This window comes from Cygnus olor, chromosome 1 (genome assembly GCF_009769625.2).
Source record: "Cygnus olor isolate bCygOlo1 chromosome 1, bCygOlo1.pri.v2, whole genome shotgun sequence".
Classification (NCBI taxonomy): Eukaryota; Metazoa; Chordata; class Aves; order Anseriformes; family Anatidae; genus Cygnus; species Cygnus olor.
In genome coordinates this window covers 32,905,580-32,925,462 of record NC_049169.1, presented here as the reverse complement: position 1 = coordinate 32,925,462, position 19,883 = coordinate 32,905,580, and the positions used below count along the sequence as shown (strand labels likewise).

Below are 19,883 nucleotides of genomic sequence, written 5' to 3'. Positions count from 1 at the left end.
GATGTTCCTACTTATTCATGGTCTTCGTCTCCTAGATGCACAAGTACAAGATGTTCTGCTTTGCAGCAGTACAAAGCAAAACAAAACAAAAGACTGAAATCAAACTTGTGCATACGGAGTTGCCTGCCATCACATTTCTACCTTCTTCTGTGTTGTAAACAGAGCACTGAATTGGGGAGCAGAAATTCCTGATTTTCAGCTCATGAGACATATCCAACCCACAGTCTTCTTTAGGATGGTGGAAGACTGAAAGTGCCCAGGTAACTTTTAGTTTGATTATAAAACAGAGACGAAAAAGAGAAGAAAACCAGGTATGAAAGAGTGGACTGGGGCAGTCCTTCTTGATACATTAGGTAGATTAAAAGGGGAGGTACTTTCCCTTCAGAAACAGAAATATCATTTCAAAAAATCCGCTTACAATCCTTGCATGCTACAAAATTATCAGATCTACCCCCTGCGCCAATTTTTGATTTCCCACTGTGTGAGGATTGCAATTAATAAGTTGGAGGACAATGCCACATTTTTCAGTTGAGTAATCCAACTATTCAGACTTTCTGTTGCCTTTCGGACACTTCTATATATAATTGACCATTTTTCCGAATCATGACGGAAAATATTGGACTTATTTGTAGAGCACTGTCAGTGTATTCATTTTGGAGTATATATCAATAATGTTTGCAGGATGGAAATGAGATGCAGGTCAAGTTAATGAAGCTATTGAATAGGAAAAATTAGAAGCTCTAACAGGCAAAATAATAAAATACAGTATATGCCATGAGGAACCAAGCAGAGAACAGAAGAGTGAGCAAAAGTAATGAGGTGAAGAATAGCTGAGCCTGCTCTTCACCATCTGTGTTACAACATCAGCCCCTAGGACAGGGTTCCCATTGTACAGAAGGCTGCACGAAACTGGAAGAAAAGAAGCTGGAGAAGAATGCCTCCTCACAGATGATCTGAGGCTGTAATTCCACAAATGCTGCTGCTTGGATAAGCCACTACTGTTGTACGTTTTCACTGGAGTTGGTAAAAAAAAAAGTGTGCTGGAAAACAGCATGAAATACTTTACAGAAAGAAGAGCTGGAATCCTCATCAACACATCATCTAGGCTGTGTGATGAGGAAAAGGTTAACATGAACATCCATTTCTTGGCCAGCTATACAACGTGTCTTGGTTACTGCAGCAGTTGCAAAAGGCAGGAAAAGATACTGTACATGCGAGGTTAAGGAACAGCTACAAGTTATATATGAGAAAAAAAAAAGGCAAAAAAAGTGTGAGCAAGATGCTAACGTATCCCAATAAACAGAAAAGCATTTTGTGCACCATGGTTAGTCAGAGCAAATGCCCCTGGATATTGTCCTCCTAAGTCAGTTTTTCTGGAAAGCACACTCAGATACTCTGTAAATCCCCAAACACAAGCAAACTAATTTAGATGTAGTATGAGGTTTGGCACCAGGGAAAGAAAAACTTTACAGTTTATGGAACTGTCTGACAGTTTCTAGGCAGAAAATAATGGGTTTGGAGAATTTTAATTCTGCGGCAACCACAGCTCAATGTGCTTCCCACCATCCCTGCCCAGTAACAAGATATCTCAGAAACAAATTGGTGTCACTAATGTAACACTCCCCTTGAAAACAGTCTGACTCCAAAATAAAAGTTTAAGTGCCAGAAAAAAAAAAAAAAAAAAAAAAGGTTTTCAACTTCTCAAAAAAGCCTAATTTTGGGACAAAACTTCCTTCCTTATACAAAAGTCTGCCTGGACAATCGCTTTCAAAGCTATGTGTGGCAGGCAGCATGGTTATGATGCTCTGCAGTAGCTTTGGACTCTTGAGTCCAGTTCTTCATCTGGACTCCTGCCTAAGTCTGTTTCTGGCACGAGTGGTTTGCAGGAGAACCAAACCCGGCTGTGTGCCAGCACAAGCCAGAGCACTCCCTTTGTGTGCCATGACTACAAACTTGGATATGCCATGGTAATGCTTTCCTGATGAGCTGTGCACGCTTTGGGCTGATCTTGAGTAGAACTGGAAAGAGCTCAGAAGTCCTGCTTACTTACTAAAGCAGGGATGACTTTCTTGGTAAAAATGCGGATGCAAGTGGTACCATAAAACTGGAGGCAAATGAGTGATCGACAAGCTTCTCAGACTAATAAACTATCTCTCCTCTAATTATACCTGATGTAAAAACCTCGAGCCTGTTACTCATACATTTCACAAGGCAGAATAACAAATGAGCTGTGCACTGAAATTCCTTTGCATAGCAACTTACGAAATCATCAATTTTTATTTAATTTTACCACATTTTATGTTCTTCCAAAGTGCTGCATCCTGCAAGCAGAACATGCAGCTCATGACTTGCTGGCTGTAGGAGCTGAACTAACCCCAAATTTGAGTCATGAGTAGGAAACAATTTAGTTGTTCTCTGGGGTGAAGAATAGAAAGGAAAAGGCATGTGTTGATTAATTCATTGCAGCGCTGATCCACCCTTTCTTTAATTAGGGGTGTGGAGTCAAACAATTCCTCTGCCTCACTTCATATGGAAAACTGAATTTGACTTTGGACTGTTACTATAAAGCCATGGATACTCCCACAGCATCTGAAACAAAGGCTATTGATGCTGGAGAAAAACCATTCCCTGGTTTCCACAGGCACTGGGTGAGGTTCAAACTTTGTACACTTTTGGACTAAACTAACTGAATAACTGAGGCAAGCTGTGCTGGCCATTGCTGAGGATCATTATTTGAAGGCAGCATGAGTACCAGAGAGTTCATGTCACCAGAACTTTTGACAAATGCAGAAATTCAGCCCCCCTATTCAAAACTTACCAAAATTCTGCACATTTTGAACCATAATGAGCAGGAGCCCTTTCCATCCGATAACATTCATATATACAAACCTGTATTCTATATGCTTTTCTAACTGACATTTGCCTGCATTCCTTGTTTGTTAGACCTAACAAGCAGAAATAAAAGACTTCCTGGGTCTTGCAGCTGAAAACAGCTTTCGAACTGAAGTGAATCAGGGTGCCTTTACTGGAATGAATAGACCCTTCAGTTTGAACCAGCCGAGCACCAGCCCCTTTGGGGCTGTTTTTCTGGAAATACTTTACCAGAATTCATTCCCCCAGCAAATACAACAGTAATTGTCCCGGGCTGCTTCTGTCGGGATAAGACCAACAGACACTGTCTTTGCACGGAAAACCCTCTGGTCTTTTTACGGTCTGCATCTCTGGCAGACACAACACACACTTTTTCCAGTGAAATGACCCTCTTTCTGCGCTCTGCCAGTTTTCTCCCTTCATTATCTTTTATTTCCCGTCATTTCCCCCTCCTCCCTCGCTCGGCTCTCCAGCTAAGCCTGGCGGTGCGGGGTCGGCGAGCTGCTGGCCCGTGAGGCTGACGCCAACAACGGGATCAGGCTGGGAGGATGCTCGGAGCACGGGGGGAGCAGCACAAGAGCATTCCTCCAATTTTCCAAAGATGCCAGGCACCCAGGCTCGGGGGGAGGCTGCTCTCATCTCTCGCTGCCACTCCTCGGGTGTCCAGCTCCGGCAGCCTTCCCCCTGCCCCCCGGCGCCCTTCCCTCCCCAGGCAGGGAAACAGCAGGGCTGCCGGGTGCCGATGCTGCGAGAGGGGAGGACCGGAGCGCCTCGGCCACCCTCCCGGTGGGACCAACGCCACCCGCCCGGACAGACAGCTCGGGTCTTCGGTCCGGGACCAGCAGCCGAAGCAGAAGGTGAGCTTTGGGACAAGGCAGCCCGGGGACAAGCCACCCCCACAGACCCCCGCAGCAGCACTGAACTTTCCCCCTCCCTGCCGACGTCTCCCCGGTACTCACCGGTCTCCCCATCCTCTTCTTCCTCCTCCTCCTCCTCCTCCTCCTCCTCCTCCAGATCCAGCAGCACGTCCGCGTTCGCCGCCTGCATCTCGCCCCTGGTGCCCTCTCCCCCCAGCCCCGAGCTCCCCCGGCCCCGGCCCGTGCCCCGTGCCCCGGGCGCCCAGCGCGGAGCCCAGGCGGAGCCCGACCGGCGGCGGCGGCGGCCCCGGGCTGCGGGGCGGGGAGGGGCGGGGGGGGGGGAGGGGGCGGCCCCGGCACCTTCCCGGCAGCCGCCCCGGGGCCGGCGGCGTCCCGGGGCTGCCCCCCCTCGGCCCCCGTAGCCCCCTCCCCAAGCGTCCTTTACAGAACAGGGGGCGACCCTCGGGGGGTGGAGGCGGAGGGAGCTGGAAACCTCACCTACCTCGTCAGCAGCACCCCGAGCCAGTGCAAGGGGAACGTGGCAAGAGCATCGTGTTAATCGATGTGGTTTTTGACCCCCCCGCCCTCCCCCCTTATTTTTTTTTGCATTTGGCCATATCAGACAATTCATGTTCACCAACGTGTCATAAGCGGGTCAAATGTCATCTTAAAACTAATTAGGAAACGGTTTTATTTTATTATTTTTTTTCTTTTTCCTAACAGGATCCAGAGCAAAGGTTTGCCCCAACTGCCTCTGCTTCCACCCCTATGTTTACTCTTTGAAAATTGTGCCAGGAGTTTAACCCCCTGGGTCTTAAAGAATGTCAAGAGTATGCACTCGGTCATTGAAGAAGTCAACGTTGCTCAATTCTTCATAAAACGTGAAGCATGCAATAAATAAATAAATAATAATAATCCATACGTTGGCAGGGTTATTCGGAAAAAGCTGCATAAGTTGGAGAAGGAAAGCTCAAGGACTGAACTAGACAAAATGACAATCTTTCGAGCTTGACAGATGTATTCAGCCCACTTGGCTGTTTTGCAGGAGAGCCGTTGTCCTCATCGCCATCTCAGTCTGCAGGTAGGAAATAGGAGAGTTTTGCAATACAGGGCATGCAGAACTGTCACTGTGCAGAAATGCCTCAGGGGCAGAAGTGCTCGCAAAGAGAGGATTTGAAGTGCTCAGCAATATCCCAGCCTGCTCACATGTCCTGGTTCCGGGGGAGAGCAGAGATTTGCTGAAACTGGAAGGCGTCTGGAGGAGTGCCCAGAAATGAGCAGTGGGAAGAATTGGAAACAATAAAAGTGAAGGAGCAAATGTTAGCTGAGAAAGACTGGGAAAATGGATTGAAGGAACAGGAAAGTCTGGCTTAGGAAACGGAGAAACAAGCAAGATAATCTTCTTAGTCTGCATTAAGTAACCTATAAGCAATCTGTTTGCAATCTCTACTGCTGACACCAAAAAAAAAAAAAAACACAAACACCACAGTACCCAGGATGTTTAAAGTGTGCAAACAAGGAGGTGGACCAAAGCCATTTGTCAGATAAACTTGCCTCTTGTCATCAACAGTTGACAAGTGGCTGTGGGTCAGAGTCACAGCAGGGCCTGGCATTGCAATGAATCTAAGTGCAAGGACCTTCTGACAAAAATGAATGAGAAATTTAACTTAAGTTTTGGAGCAGCTCTGCTTAGTAAAGGCCCTACCACACCGATCCCTTTGAAAGAGAAGTTGTCTGTAAGGACATCCGTGAATTCTGCAGAACTGCGAATACCTCTCTCGAGATTCTCAATGCAAGCACCAGTGTCAGCAAACCTGCACTGTCAGCACCACCTGGCCCTGCCTGTTTTTCCCCCTGTCGGACAGATAAAAAAAGCATCACGGACATAGACCGGGGCAAGAGGGCAGTCCTAGGAGCTGGTGATGCTGCATAGTAAGACACAAGTTTTCTTGTGTCCCAGGTTTGAAATACGGCATGGCACAACCAGTCTGCTTCTGAAAATCTTCAACATGTGCCTCACACATCATCACAACCACTTGTCAATGTAATTAAAAGGCAAAGTGCTTAAAAATGTGCGGAGAAGAGGAGCATTTCAAAAACAGGCTGCACACAAGATTATTTTTTTAACTGGATCCTACTAAAAACACAAGTAGAGGATCTACCCTCTCAGTGCTGCTCTCACTGCAAAGTATCCCCCAGCAATTACAGAACATAAAGGTTTTGCAGGTTTCATTCAGCTCTCAAAACCCGAACTCTGGGTTTCAGAGATGACTTTAAGGCAGAGTATTGCAGTTACTTGACAAGAAAAAGGGAGTACTGTGTCTAAAATTCCTATAAAACTTTATGAAAAAGCATAGCTATTTTTTTTTCAAATTTTATAACTGATGCAAATATTTCCATGTGTACTTGTGTACTTTTGGCAAAGTACCAATGCTTCAGAAGCTTGGTTTTGATACTCCTGAAAAATAGAGATAAAAAAAAAAAAAGCAAATGAAGAGAAAAATGCAACAGCACCACCCTGCTGCCATCTCTTTGTCAAATGTATAATAGCAGAAGATCTGCTCAGAGAGATGCAGTTATGTAATTTTTAGCTAAAAAAAAATAAATAGATTTTTTCAAAAGTTAGCTGAAATGAAAAATTTAGGGTAAAAAAAATCCTTTTTTTTTTTTTTTTTTTTTTTTCCAGTTCAAGCATGGCTGTTTTCAATTTTATTGAAAAAGAAATAGGAAAACAATAAAAACATTTGAACATTCCTGGTAGTGAGAAACAGAGCAGGAGCCCGTGGAGCCAGTGGAAAAATCGCCTCCATGAGCAGGGGTTTCGTGGCAACCAGCAAAACAGAGGTCAGGAAGGGACTTCAAGAGATTGTTCAGTCCGGTGGTGACAACACTTTGGCACAGGCACCAGGTCTATAACTGACATAGATTTGGGCTGGCACCGGGGCCTCTGAGTCACAGTGACAATAAGTTTGGCGCTAAGCCCCAGAAATATCCTGTCAGTCACTGGGTTAGTCCGGCCGCCAGCACTGCACCAGGTTTGGATGTATACGAGCAGTCAGTGACAAATACCTGTTGGTCATGTAAGGATCCCGTAATGCCCCAAGGTGAGCTCTTTGCAGGGTATTACTTCTGTCAATAGCCACACAAAATCATTTTCCTGCAGTTGAAGCTTTTTTCTCGTCCTTCTCCGAGCATCCATTGAAAACAGCTGGTTGTTGTCCTCTTAATAATAACATATTCCAAATGGAAAACTGTCACTTTAATTCCCCAGAGCTTTTCTCATCCAGACTACAAAACCCATTTCTTTCAGCCTTTCAACATATATCACTGTATGTGCCTTCCTGTTGGTAAGAGATTAGTGTACAAATCCCATGTGAGACTCTATGAAAGGAAAAGGTGACATTACTTTACAAAATCTGTAAATATATTGGTTTTACCCACTCACAGTCATTTTCTCAATGATTTCCCTCACTTACACTCCCACTCCTACACACTCACAGGAGCCAAGATGTATGTGTTTAGGTCGTCTGTCCACAGCCACTTACGTGCAACGCAGGACAAGGTGGCTGTGGAGTCTCCCACCTTGGAGCCCTTCAAAAGCCACCTGAACGTGGTCCTGGGCAACCTGCTCTGGGTGTCCCTGCTTGGACAGAGGCTGGGGCAGGTGGCCTTCAGAGGTCCAGTCTCAACCATTCTGTAGAGGGATGCCAGGTGTCAAGCACTCATCACATCTCTTGGGCAATGACAAACTGATTTTTGCACAGGTCTCTCATAATTCACAAGAGCTAAAGATTAGTATGGCATGATTCTTTTGGATCAGAGTTTTGAGAGTTTTGGTTATTTCCACCTTTAGCCAAGTCTGCCTTCAGGCCATAGCCTGTATACAAAATTCCTCAATTTTACTGCTGTGGACTATGTCCTTCTTTATGAACATATATATATACATATATATTTTTCCTTACTATCTTAATATTCCTATTACAAGCCTGTATCTCTGTATATCTTTCTTCATCACATGACCCTTTCCCAGAAGATACACTGCCCAGCAGCAATTCCAGAATTCAAGGTAAGAACTCATCCAAAAAAAATGAATACAATTTTTGTATCATTTTGAATGTGATGCTCCTTCTAATATGTCCCAGACTGACAACTGCTTTTTTTGCAGCAGTATCACCTTGTCAACTCATATTTATATTGCACTCTGCCATAAATCTTAGATTAATTTCTGCAGTTCTGTTTTCAGGCTATTTTCCATTTTGTATTTCTGTATTTGATTTGCTCCTGAGAGGGCATTTGTTGCCCTTACTTTTGTTATATTTCCTCCTTTGATCAACTCCTTCTCATTTGTCAAGGTAATATTGAATTCAAATGTCTTTCACCATGCTTGTGAACTGCTGAGGGACAAAATGCATGCTGCTTAAACCACAGTCATTGCAGAATAAAGACCAGGAGCAGCAAAAAAGCATATGGTCAGTAGATTTGCAGGTCTGGTAGGTCAAGTGTACTTAAAAAAACGTGGAGAGAAAGAGTTTTGTGGGAAAGCTCTCAATCATCGAAAGACACTGTTTAAGGCCACTATAGCAACTCATATCAGTGCAGACAAAATTTAGGAAGAATAGCGGTGGACAAGTATCATTCCACAAGGTATTCTTTAAGGGTATGAAGATCAAAGTGGTCCATCATTGTGGGATTCATTGCAGAACAGAGAACATGGTGGTCTTCCTATTTTGCATTCTTAGGTAGACTGAAAGAAGTAATTATCCCAGAGACCAAACCAAAAGTTTATTATTTCATAAGACATTACACTTCTTTAATAACTGCTGGGATATCGTACCCTACAGTGGGTGAATTTTAAAACATTACAGAAACAGTTTGAAACTCAGTAACAGAAAAGAGGGTGTTTGAAATACAATATTAGATAGCCTGCAAAGCTCCTGTTCTAATGCAGAAATAAATTCAGAGAGAAAAGATACAGAAATAATAAAAAAATAAAATGTTCATTCACCACAAGGAATTCCCATAGGTGCACCAAGCTTTTCATAAATTTGCTGCATTAGAAGTCAGTAAAAGAAGGTGTAGAAGAATGTACTTTCAGTTCCCCAAACCATGAGTGTTTCCTGGTCCTGTTAAGTTAGTGCTTGCAATCTGTTCAAATCTAGAGAAAAAAGAAAAAAAAAAAGAAAAAAAAAAAGCCCTGTGAAGAGTTTTGAGTTCATTTTGTTTCATCAAGTACTTTTCTTTATTTCAGTATGATTCACAGATAAGGAGAACAATGAAACATTAGGGGAAATTGAAATTACTCAGACCTTGTACAGCCGCAGTATTTTTCTTTCATTTTGGTCGTGTTTCCAATTGTACGTAATCCTGCCAGACTTCTTAATTCTCACTCTTGCATGCAACCTCCAGTCTGAGATGACAACTTCAGTCTCTCTTGCCCTCTATTGAAGTGAATTGGTAATAACAATTGCCAATAAAATGTGAGTTACAATATGTAAAGGAGGATATGAATAATTGATCTCAGACCACTGGCGTGTGTAATTACTTTATGTAGAAGTCTCATAAGTGCTGCCAAATCTTCCGCTGGCTCCTACCTATGTGTTCGTTTTGCCTTCTTTCACTATCTGCCAATAGTATAGGATATACACATGACAATTTTATGGCAAACTTTCAGCCTGATATTTTTAACATGTTTAATACAGAGCTTTTAATTCCTAGGGGAGGTCTGTACTTGGCCTGTGTATATCTTAGAATAATAGACTCAGAGTTAAAGCAGTTTTATTTTTCTAACGTAAATGCCTCAATTCAAATAGTTTAGAATATGTAAAATTCAGGGAGTTAATGGGGTTATTTCATCAGGTGAATTATGAACAACTGCATACAGTCATTTCATTTGTAGTGTACCATAATAGTTTTATGATGTTTTAACTACACTTACAAAAAGCATTTTAGTCCCCTATCTGTCTGGGTATCCTGAATTTACAGGAAATGACTGTAGCAAATCTTACTCATTCCCCAAGAGAGAGCACGTTCTCAGTTATCCAGTTCAAGCCTTCACTACACCAGAACAATTCCTATAGGTAGGTGTTGTGGAGGGCAAAGTCACCTGCTCTGGCTCATTAGTTCACGTACAGTATGTTATTGACACAACAACTCTTTTTAAAGCTGGTGTGAGTCCCTCTGCACGGTGCTGCCCTTCACATGGGTGGACTGCTTAGAATGAGCTGAGGCATCTGGGCATCAAGCTCGACTGATGGAGGAGGTATGCCCCACGCTTGTGAGACTGCAAACAGATATTGTCCTTTTGTCCAGATTCGATAGGTGTTGTCAGGAGGAGTTATGACACAGCTGGACTAACTAATACAGGCTGCATCCCCTCTGCTCATCATCACCATCTCCCCTTACTGCGGTGGCTGGTGCATACACACTGCAACTGTTGTTCATTTTTGCTGCACTTCCAAGGGTGCAGCAAGCAAGTGCTCCCTACATGTGCTTTCAGAAGGGCTCTGTGCTTTTTGGTTAAGCAAAGTGCTTTCAGTGGCTGCTACTGCGCATCTCCCCTACTACTTGCAGGCACAGATTTTCCATTACAAGTTGAAGAGAGGGGAAGAAAGAAGAATTCTGAAATCAACCCTGCAATTAGATAAGTGAAGAGTTAATTCCAGAGATACTTCACGGTACTTTTAAGGACAATTTGGTTCTACACTGTGACTGTGAAACGATCTTAAACTAACTTGTCAATAACTGTAGCCTGCAGGGATAGAATAGGACCTTCTGACTTTAATGAAAAAACTAGCTATCATGCTTCGTAACTCTTTACTTATAGCTGAAAGCACGAATATAAACACATAAGTAAACACTTAGCTACTGTTTAATTCATGTTTGTGGTTTTGATACTCAGCAGTTCCTCACAACAGGTGCAGCAGGTGGTCTTTTGTAGAGGGATGCTTCAAACTCCTTCGGCTCTTTTCCAGCAGAAGACAAATAATTTCTTTCTGCTATTTCCAGATCTGATTTTTTTTTTTTTTTTTTTTTTTTGGTATCAGTATGGGTAGTTCTCCTGCTGAGGCTGGTCTTTATTTATTTGCAATGGTCTCTAATCTAATCTGCAGCAACATCCCTGTTGCTGGATTGTTCTGCTGTAGTTGTGTACATCAGTAGACTCCACAATTCGTGATGTGAGAGCTTGCTGTGACAGGTGGGCTTTAATGCTTGCACAAAAGCTGGAGGAGCATATGTCTATACATGCATATGAACTCTCCTTCCTCTGTTCTGTGAAAAGAAATGGTCTTGTCACCAGTCCTTCCTCCTTCTTCACTCTCTTGTGACACATTGCACTTCACTGCATTTCATCTTTATTCCTGAAGGGATTTTGATAGGCAGATAAGGAGACTCCTTATCCTCCTTAAAGAGGTGGAAGGAGGGGGACTTCTTCATGCTGGTTTGGAGCCCCAGGAGGGAATACTGATGTGCTCTGCAAAGTCTCTGTATTGCACTTGAAAGAGAAATTGATAGTTTTTCATGTATCAAAATGTAAGATAGATAAACATTCTTATTTACTACTAGAAGCATTTCAAGTATATATATTTATATATATATATACACACTGTGAGAGACTTTCCTAACTTCAAGGTAAGAGTCAGTTTTAAGCAGCTTCTTTTTTTCTTTCCCTGTGTCATTTTGATCTTTTGTTTGCTATAAAAAAAAGTAGCTTACATGAACCTTAAGAAGCTGGTTGGGTAAGACTGATGTCCCAGAACCCCAGAATGGCTGGGGCTGGCAGGCCCTCAGGAGCCCACCTGCTCCAGCTCCTGCCCAAGCAGGGACTCCCAGAGCAGGCTGCCCAGGGCCACATCTAGGCTTTTGAAGATCTCCAAGGAGGAGACCCCACAGCCTCTCTGGGAAGCCTGTGCCAGGCCGAACAGCCCCAGCTCTCCCAAAGTCTCCTCACAGGAGAGGTGCTCCACTCCCTTCATCACCTTGGTGGCCCTTCACTGGTGTCTATCCAGTATGTCTGCATCTCTCTCAGACTGGAGGCCCCAGAACTGGAGGTGCAGCTTCACCAGCAGAGGGGAAGGATCACCTCCCTAGACCTGATGGAGATAGCAGCCCGTGGACCTCATGCAGCCCAGGACACCCTCAGCCTTAGCAGCAAGGGCACACTTCTGGCTCATGTTCATATTATTTACCAGACAGATGTAGGAGAGGAAACATATCAGGCTTACTAGTTTCTCAAGGAAGCTGGGACCACAGACTTACTTAACCTTCCTTTTTCCTTGTGTTTGACACCTACTATGATTTTAAAGCGAGGAGTTTGGTGTGTTTGTTTCTACAGCTTGTCACTTCAGGCTCCTCGTACAGGCTGCTGTACAGCCAGGAACCTCAATGCTTTTTGGTGCTTGGGATCTGATTTTGTTACAGTTTCCTCCTTTGGCCACTTGCCAGAAAATCACCTAGGAAACCCAAGTACCAGTTACCATGGTCACTTAGAAGAGCATATGTTTCCTCCCATTGCATTGTGTATCAGTAGGAGGAAATCCACAAGCTTTTTACCTGAGTAAGTTCAGTAGGATTTGACTCAGAGAGCTGAATCCTGACCTTATTTCCTCTATGAAATCCCTGGTGAAATCGGTGGAGCTCCAGAGTGTAAACAAGGGCAAGATATAGCTTTACATTAATATGCCCACAACTGAATTGTGGACAGCTTACAAACGTCTTGCCTTTGACATACTACCAACCTGCAGATACTCAGGAGTGAGCTAAACAAGAATAATGTGAAATCGTGTTCTCCCACAAACTCAGGTAAAATTTCATGAATAAGAAGGCATTCACCTGATGTTTGAAGAGAAAAGCACACCAGACCACAAAAACAGCAGGAGCTGGTCAAACAAAAGGCGTGACTGTGCCGGTATCCTGTATTTAGAAATGGCTCAGGGATCATTGTGGGAAAAGAATAAGAAATAGCACAAGCATTTTTCCTGACTGCCAGGTGCCTGAAATCAGCTAGTCAGGTTCAAGCACTGTGGGATCAAAGGCTAAAAATCCAGATGGGGAACTTGGTGACTTCCTCTGAGAAAAAATAGAAACGTTTCTTAGAGTGGTATGTGAAGCCCTGAAGTTCCTCCTCTTTGTCACCACACACACTGCAGCAGAAGCATCCTCACATCAGGTATTGTATTTGGGCCAGGAGAAATATAGCAAATCCATAAAACTTTTCTGTAGCCTGACCTTTTCCCTTCCATCTCAAAGCTAGTTTCCTTCTGAAAGGTGCTATAACCACCTTGCAGAAACAAGGTGCCTAACCATATTGTCCAGGATACTGATGAACCAGCGGATCACAGAATCACAGAATCATCTAGGTTGGAAGAGCCCTCCAAGATCATCTAGTCCAACAATCACAAAACGATCAAGGCCATATTGTGATCCTGCAGAGTACTAGAAAGCCTACTTCACACTTTTCAGCAATTTTCCAGATCTACAGTTTGAAGCCATTGAGATTGCTTGGTGAACAGTAACTATGCTCATTGCAATTGGAAACGAATGCCTCAGAGTAAGAAATCTTCCTCCTCATTTACATTTACATTGACCATCCTCAGAAGTGGATCTGATGCACCAAATCACTACAACTCCTGCTTCTTCATTTTTACTTCTCTTAACCTTCCCACTCTGAAGAAAAATTATTAAACAGTAAATCCAAAGTCAAATACCACAAGAATATTTTTAGTTAAATTTGATGTTTCAGTACTGGGATGTGAGTGGAGACACATCACTGCCAATGCACAGAAGGCTGTGAACAGATTTAAGCTTATTTTGCCCAAGCTATGAGCTGACTAGATGCCAGTCAGTCAGTCCAGGAACTATATAAACATGGTAGCATGCCTGATGTACTGCTATTACTGTCTAAGCCAATGTGCCCTTGCAACCCAAAATATCCCTGCATATTATTTTCCACTTTTTACTGTAGTATGCAGAAATTAAATTGTACAATTGCTGCAGCCCTTTCAAAAGCAGTTTAGATCATTGCATTCAGGCGATAGAACTCAGGTTGTTTGGGGCATGCTTCATCCACACTGGATAGCCCATTAAATCATGCTAACTCTCACAGTAACACATCTGTGGAAACTGCTGTTCAATGATCAGTCGGTTCCCCATTATGTGATATCCCTACAGGACACCCGGGATGCTTTTACTGTGTTTGTACTGCCATCAGCAACTTTCTTTCTCCTGAAAGCAGATGATGGTGTTCAGTAACTGTAGCTCAAGTGAAGTGCTCACCTCTTCATTGATCAATTTTGTGCATACCCTGCAGAGTCCTGGATAGAGCAACAGCCTTTTATTGTTAACTAGCAAGAGGAAAAGTCAACTTTGCTTACATTAACTTGCAGTTCACTTCAGAAATATCTATCTACACCTTTATGACCTACTTTTTTGGAATTTCACCAGCATACTTTAGTATTGCATAAATTATGAAGTTAATTTCCTAAACTGATACAGTAAATTCTGTGGAAATACTGCACCATTGCCTTCACCTTAGTATGAATGTGGTGCCATGAGGATTGGTTGTGCCTCCAGACCCACCAAGAGTTTGTGTTACTCTTAGTGATCTTTTTTTTGGTGAGTGATATACTCCAGTTGTTCTATACTTGCACTGTTCCAGCAGAGACTGATATGAGGCCTGGCTGACTAACCTTTACTTACTTCTTTGCTGGGAGATTGCCTTCTTTCTAATTATCCATCCCTAAACTGCAAACATGTGTTTCTCTTAACCTCCTTCCCCCTTAACTGGACTAGACTAATATTAATTCTGTTAAGGTAAATTTCTGATAAATTTCTTTTTAATATTCCACTATTTTCTGGTGCAGTTATTTAGCCAGGGGAAACTTGGCTTGGCTGTAGGAATGTAGCATGTTAAACTATTTGTCACTCTTTGTAAAACGACTCTGAAAATAATTAAACAACATTAAATGGCTGTGATATTAATTAAGAAGAATTTAGGAGATTCCAAAATGTTGGCTGGCTGCACTTCTTTAGTGGGTTTACCCAGTGAGAATGTACTTTAGTTTACACCCCATAAAACAGCATCACGTTACTTTTTCCCCATAAATCTTATCCAATCCACATAATAACTAGTGCTCAGGAATTAAGCTTCATCTAGCTACAAGATAACATAACAGCCCTGTAATGGGAAGCCGTATCAATAAGTGATCCTGGCAGAGTCGCTTCAAAGAAGGAGTGTCAGAGCTGAGCCCATGAGAAAATAGGTTAAAACCAGTCCTGAACACCAAAATGTACATGCATGACAGTTTGGCTGCAGCAAAGCACTGAGCAGTTTATTCTCTGAGTGGGTCACCCATTCTGTCCAGTGAATGAAGCAAAGGTCCCTTGGAAAAAATAGCATTTTGTAAAGTAACTGCAATTTGGGTCATACTGTAGGTTGCAAAGGACTTTTCCGAATTGTAGATCCCTAATCTTACAAATCCCAAGTTGTTTTTTTTTTTTTTTCAACACCAGTCTTTTTGTGTGTGTTGTACAAACTGTTTTAGATTATACATACAGCATTTGCATCATTTACAACAGAGAGGGAAACTTCTATGAAATAATTTCCCTAATTGTTTCCGTAAGTGATAGACCTCGGCCACTGAAATGCCACAGAATATGTTGTAGCTACTTTTATTCTCAGCCACTGAAAATTGATGTCTCGCTCCACACTGGATTCAGTTGCATCTGCATGATGAGTTTTGTGTTTCCAAATGCGACTGGTGGTTCTTGAGGAACCTTATTCATCAATGCACACATATTACAGCTATCTGTGGATGCAACACTGTTAACTTCCTTTGCACTTGCCAGTGCACACTTATGCTGTGATTTAGCAGATTCATACAAATTTCAGAGCTGACAATGGTTGGTAATGGTTCTTAACACAAGGTCAAGCATTGGAGAAGAAAAGCACAGCATTTTAGCCAGGCAAGAGGACAGAGGACTGTCTTGGCAGTGATCTGCCGTTTCAGTTTGCAGCAAGAATCTTCTTCTGAACCTCTACACCTTCTTCAGTTCACCTCAGCACACATAAAATTGATTTTGATTTGGTTTGTTTGGGCTTGGCTTAATTTCATTAACTGGGGGAAGATTTAAGTAAATGTTTGCTTGGTACCATTTGTGTTGTAGCAGCTTCTTTTCACTTGGGAACAGACCTACCTGTGCCCACTGGCCAAGCATCTCAGATCCAGGCCAAGCCAGGCTCCAGCATCCTACTCTTCCACGTGCAGTGAGGTGCCATCCCACTTCCAAACTTGCCCCTCTGCTTAGGGCCCTTCACACATTTTTGGTGCTTGTGGCCTTTGACATACACCTCTCCCAGTCCTACAAAGGGCCCTTTGGGGATGTTTCTGAGGATGATCCTCCTGGTGTGGCCTTCTAGGGATGAAGGAGCAGTGGTGCTCTGTGATATGCTCTGTGACATCAGAGTGTGCTGCCACACTGACACATTAGACAGAACCACTCTTTAAAATCACAGCCAGGCACATCAGGTTGTGAGCTGAGACTGATGTGCTGATGGGTAGGTCAGTGGTGGAAGAAGCCTAGTGTAAGACAAGAGCTTCCTGTGGTGATAAAGTGAACCAACTGAGGTGCTGAGCCACCTCCAGCTACAAGCCCTGAATTCCCAGGCAGGCTGTAACTTCTGCCTTTCAGTAACATGATGCTGTATTTTGGTCAGGTTTTATATTTCCTTTTGTAGAAGAAGAACATTTCTGACTCTATAGTCTGAACTTTCAACTTTGACAGTCAGTTCACACAAGAAGTTTTCTCTAGGAACCTTAGACCTTTGTAAAGATCAAATCTCTAAGTCAAAATTTCATTTTGAAAGATGGGTTCAGCGAGGGTTAGGTTGCATTAGCCTAGAGCTTGGACAAAATATCCTTGCAGCTGTAGTTATAACAGCTGTTTTTCATTTGAGACAAAATGTAAGAAACAGTAAAGCTCCTTCATGGAATTAGATAGCTGAAACAAAATCAGCTATTGCCAAGAACAAAGAAATATACACCATTGCAAGGATCCCAGATAAAAGAGAAGGTTTTCATTGGGCTGATTACAAATGCAGAGGTCTGGGCAGTTTGGTGGAGCTAAGCAGGAAGAGAAGCAGCAAAACTACCACAGGTGTGGTGGTTCCACCCTCCTGGGCAGCTGAGCTCCACCACAACCACTCTCTCACTCCCCCACCTGAAAGGAATAGGGGGAGAAAATACAATAAAAAAGGGTTCAAAGGCTGAGATGTGTACAGGGAGGTTGCTCACCAATTACTGTCATGGGCAAAACAGACTCAGTGCAGGGAGATTAAAGTAATTTATTGCCTATTACTAACAGACTTGGGCAGTGAGAAACTAAAAACAAACTAAAACCACCTTTCTCCCGTCTACCCTCTTCTCCCTCCTCCCCTGAGCCATGCAGGGGAACAGGGAATAGGGGCTGCAGTCAGTCCCTGAACCTTCATCTCCACCGCTCCTTCAGCTCCTTCACGGTCACTCTCTGCCCCTGCTCCACGTGGGGTCCCTCCCACGGGATGCCGTCCTTCCTGAACTGAGCCTGCGGGGGCTGCTCACAGGCAGCAGCTCTTCAACAACTGCTCCCACCTGGCTCCGTACCACGGGGTCCATCCCCCAGGAGCAAACTGCTCCAGCACGGGTCCCCCACGGGCGGCAGCTCCCCCCAGACCCCCTGCTCCTGCGGGGGCTCCTCTCCACGGGCTGCAGCTCCGGCCCGGGGCCTGCTCCTGCGGGGGCTCTCCATGGGCCGCAGCCTCCTCCAGGCCACATCCACCTGCTCCACCGGGGGCTCCTCCACGGGCTGCAGTGTGGAGATCTGCTCCATGTGGGACCCATGGGCTGCAGGGGGACAGCCTGCTCCACCAGGGGCCTCTCCACAGGCCACAGGGGAACTGCTGCTGCGTGCCTGGAGCACCTCCTGCCCTCATTCTGCACTGACCTGGGGCTCTGCATGGCTGCTTCTCCCACATTTTCTCACTCCTCTCTCCCAGGTGCTGTTGTGCAGCAGTTTTTTGTTTGTTTGTTTTTTCTCCATTTCTCCAATCTGCTCTCCCAGAGGCCCAACCAGCCTCACTCACTGGCTTGGCTCTGGCCAGCAGCAGGTCCCTTTTGGAGCCATCTGGAGCTGCCTCTGATCTGACACTGGACAGCTGCTGGGCTCTGCTCACAGAGGCCACCTCTGCAGACACCTCAGTACCAAAACCTTGCCATGTAAACCCCATATGGCAGCTAAGAGAAACATCAGAAAAGCAAGGAGAAAACCAGACCAAGCACAACACACGTGGCCTTATAAAAACAGTCTATAGCTAAATATCTTTCTGTGAGATCTCTGGTGAAAGAATTTTGAAATTGAGAAGAAAGTGCTTGCCTTTATTTCTTGACTTCTTTTTTAGTCCTTGTGTTTAGTCCTTGTGTTTATTAAAGTCAGAAGAAAGATGCAGTCAGAAAAAAGATGACTTTAACATTAGTTTTTCTTCTTGAAGGAAACTTCCATTAAGATCCCAAACACTGAACAGCCATTTGTATCCAAAAAGGAGAAGTCACTTCAGCAGTTTGCTGTAATTCAAGTGGGTTTGGTGTGGGAAGTGGGCTGAGGCAGTCAGGGTCCTGTCAGGCAGCGGGGAACTCAAATTGTAATCATTTAAATAATTGTAAACATACTGTATCACATACTGTAGCCTGAAGCACATAGTATGAATAGGAGAGTAACAAGAACAGCAGATAAATATCATTATAACCTATGCTTGTTTCATACCTCAACTAGAGGTATGACTTAACCTCTCCTTCCCTTCTTTTGCACTGAATTAGGAGATGTCAAGCGAGCAGTGGCAGCATTTCTCCACAGACCAGAAGGTGCTTAGCCAGCAGGAGCAGAGTGTTTGGGGTAGGTGCTTCCACCTCAGCGAGCCTGGAGGAACCTCCCTTGGACCCTTACTGGGAAGAGCAATGCTGTTTCCAGACTAGCTTTGTCTTATTTATTTATTTATTTATTTATTTATTTATTTATTTGTCTGGTCCTAGAAGGAGCTGTGTTGGGACATGGAAACACAGTGGAAGACCAGTCAGTAGGTCTAACTCAGTCTGAATATTAGACTCTCTTTCTTAGACTGCTGGAATTCTTTCCTGAACAGCATCTTGGGCTTCCCTGAGGAAAGCCTCTTCCTGCATAATCTGCAAAGCATCCTCATGGCTTCCCCAGATGAGAAAAATCTTCCTTTCCTGTGAGGTCAAAGAGCCAGCATCTGTGGAGCACCCTTTTGACTGAACTAGTCAAAGTTTAAAGAGACTCCACACACCATGATGTAAAAGAAAGGCAATGGTAGTTGCAGCAGAAGGCCCTCAGGGTGTTGTGCAGACAAAATGAGTCACCAGGGGAAAATTGTATATTGAAGTGAAAGAAGGTAGGAAGCTTACACCTGGAAGCACAGACTAGCAGCTCCTGTGAAGTTTGTTTGTGCATTTGTTAGCCTGATCCTTGTGGGACTAGTTAGTTCTTTAGTGAATTTCCATTTCCTAGAGCTCTTTGAAACATTCTGTAGTTACATTCATGCTTGGAAATTCAGGATAGATTTAGTATTTAAAATGTGTTTGTCATTTTTGGAGTACAGAATATAGGAAGAAAGTGCTGAGACCAACAGGTACAGATAGAAAACAAAGCAAAATGATAAATTCCTAAACATATACTGTCATTAAGAATGAATTACCAGATGGTTCTTGTTGCTTTAGTTATGGCCAGTGGTACAATGCACTCAGAAATTCAACGGAGAGCTGCTATTTCTTGTGAATAGAAAAATAATAGCTTAGTACAGGAAAAAATCTCAGAATAAATACCATCTTTGCAAAAGAAAAAATTTCTTTCCATTAGCTCCTAATGAAACTAGAAAATGGGTGGTAGCTGTAAAGAAAATGCATAGTGCTCCTTGAAATTTGGCTGTTCTTATTTACATTTTGGAATACTTATGGCCATACAGATGTTACAGGCTTTGAATATCTGGGCATTCAGAAATTGTGTCTTCCTGACTCAGGAGAGCTCACCATCATGCAAGCCAAACTGCTGGGATCTTTTGGGATGGCTGCAGGAAGGCAGAACTATGCACGCAGACAAACAATGTCTTTT

General features: G+C 43.6%; 1 protein-coding gene across 4 annotated transcripts in view; it reads right to left on the bottom strand.

The window, feature by feature from the left end:
• Positions 1-5,905, bottom strand: part of ANO6 (anoctamin 6) — a 75,698-nt gene extending 69,793 nt beyond the window's left edge. The window contains exon 1 of one of the 4 annotated variants that reach the window (XM_040551712.1): positions 4,759-5,905. Coding sequence is in view for 2 of the 4 variants with exons in the window: in XM_040551698.1 (XP_040407632.1) it covers positions 3,831-3,918 (88 nt within the window). In the remaining 2 variants the exon portion in view is untranslated. Of the gene's footprint in view, positions 1-3,830; positions 4,029-4,230; positions 4,256-4,758 lie in introns of those variants that run through there. The other 3 variants (XM_040551720.1, XM_040551698.1, XM_040551704.1) reach the window with 3 other exon arrangements.
• Between the last annotated feature and the right edge of the window lie 13,978 nt (positions 5,906-19,883).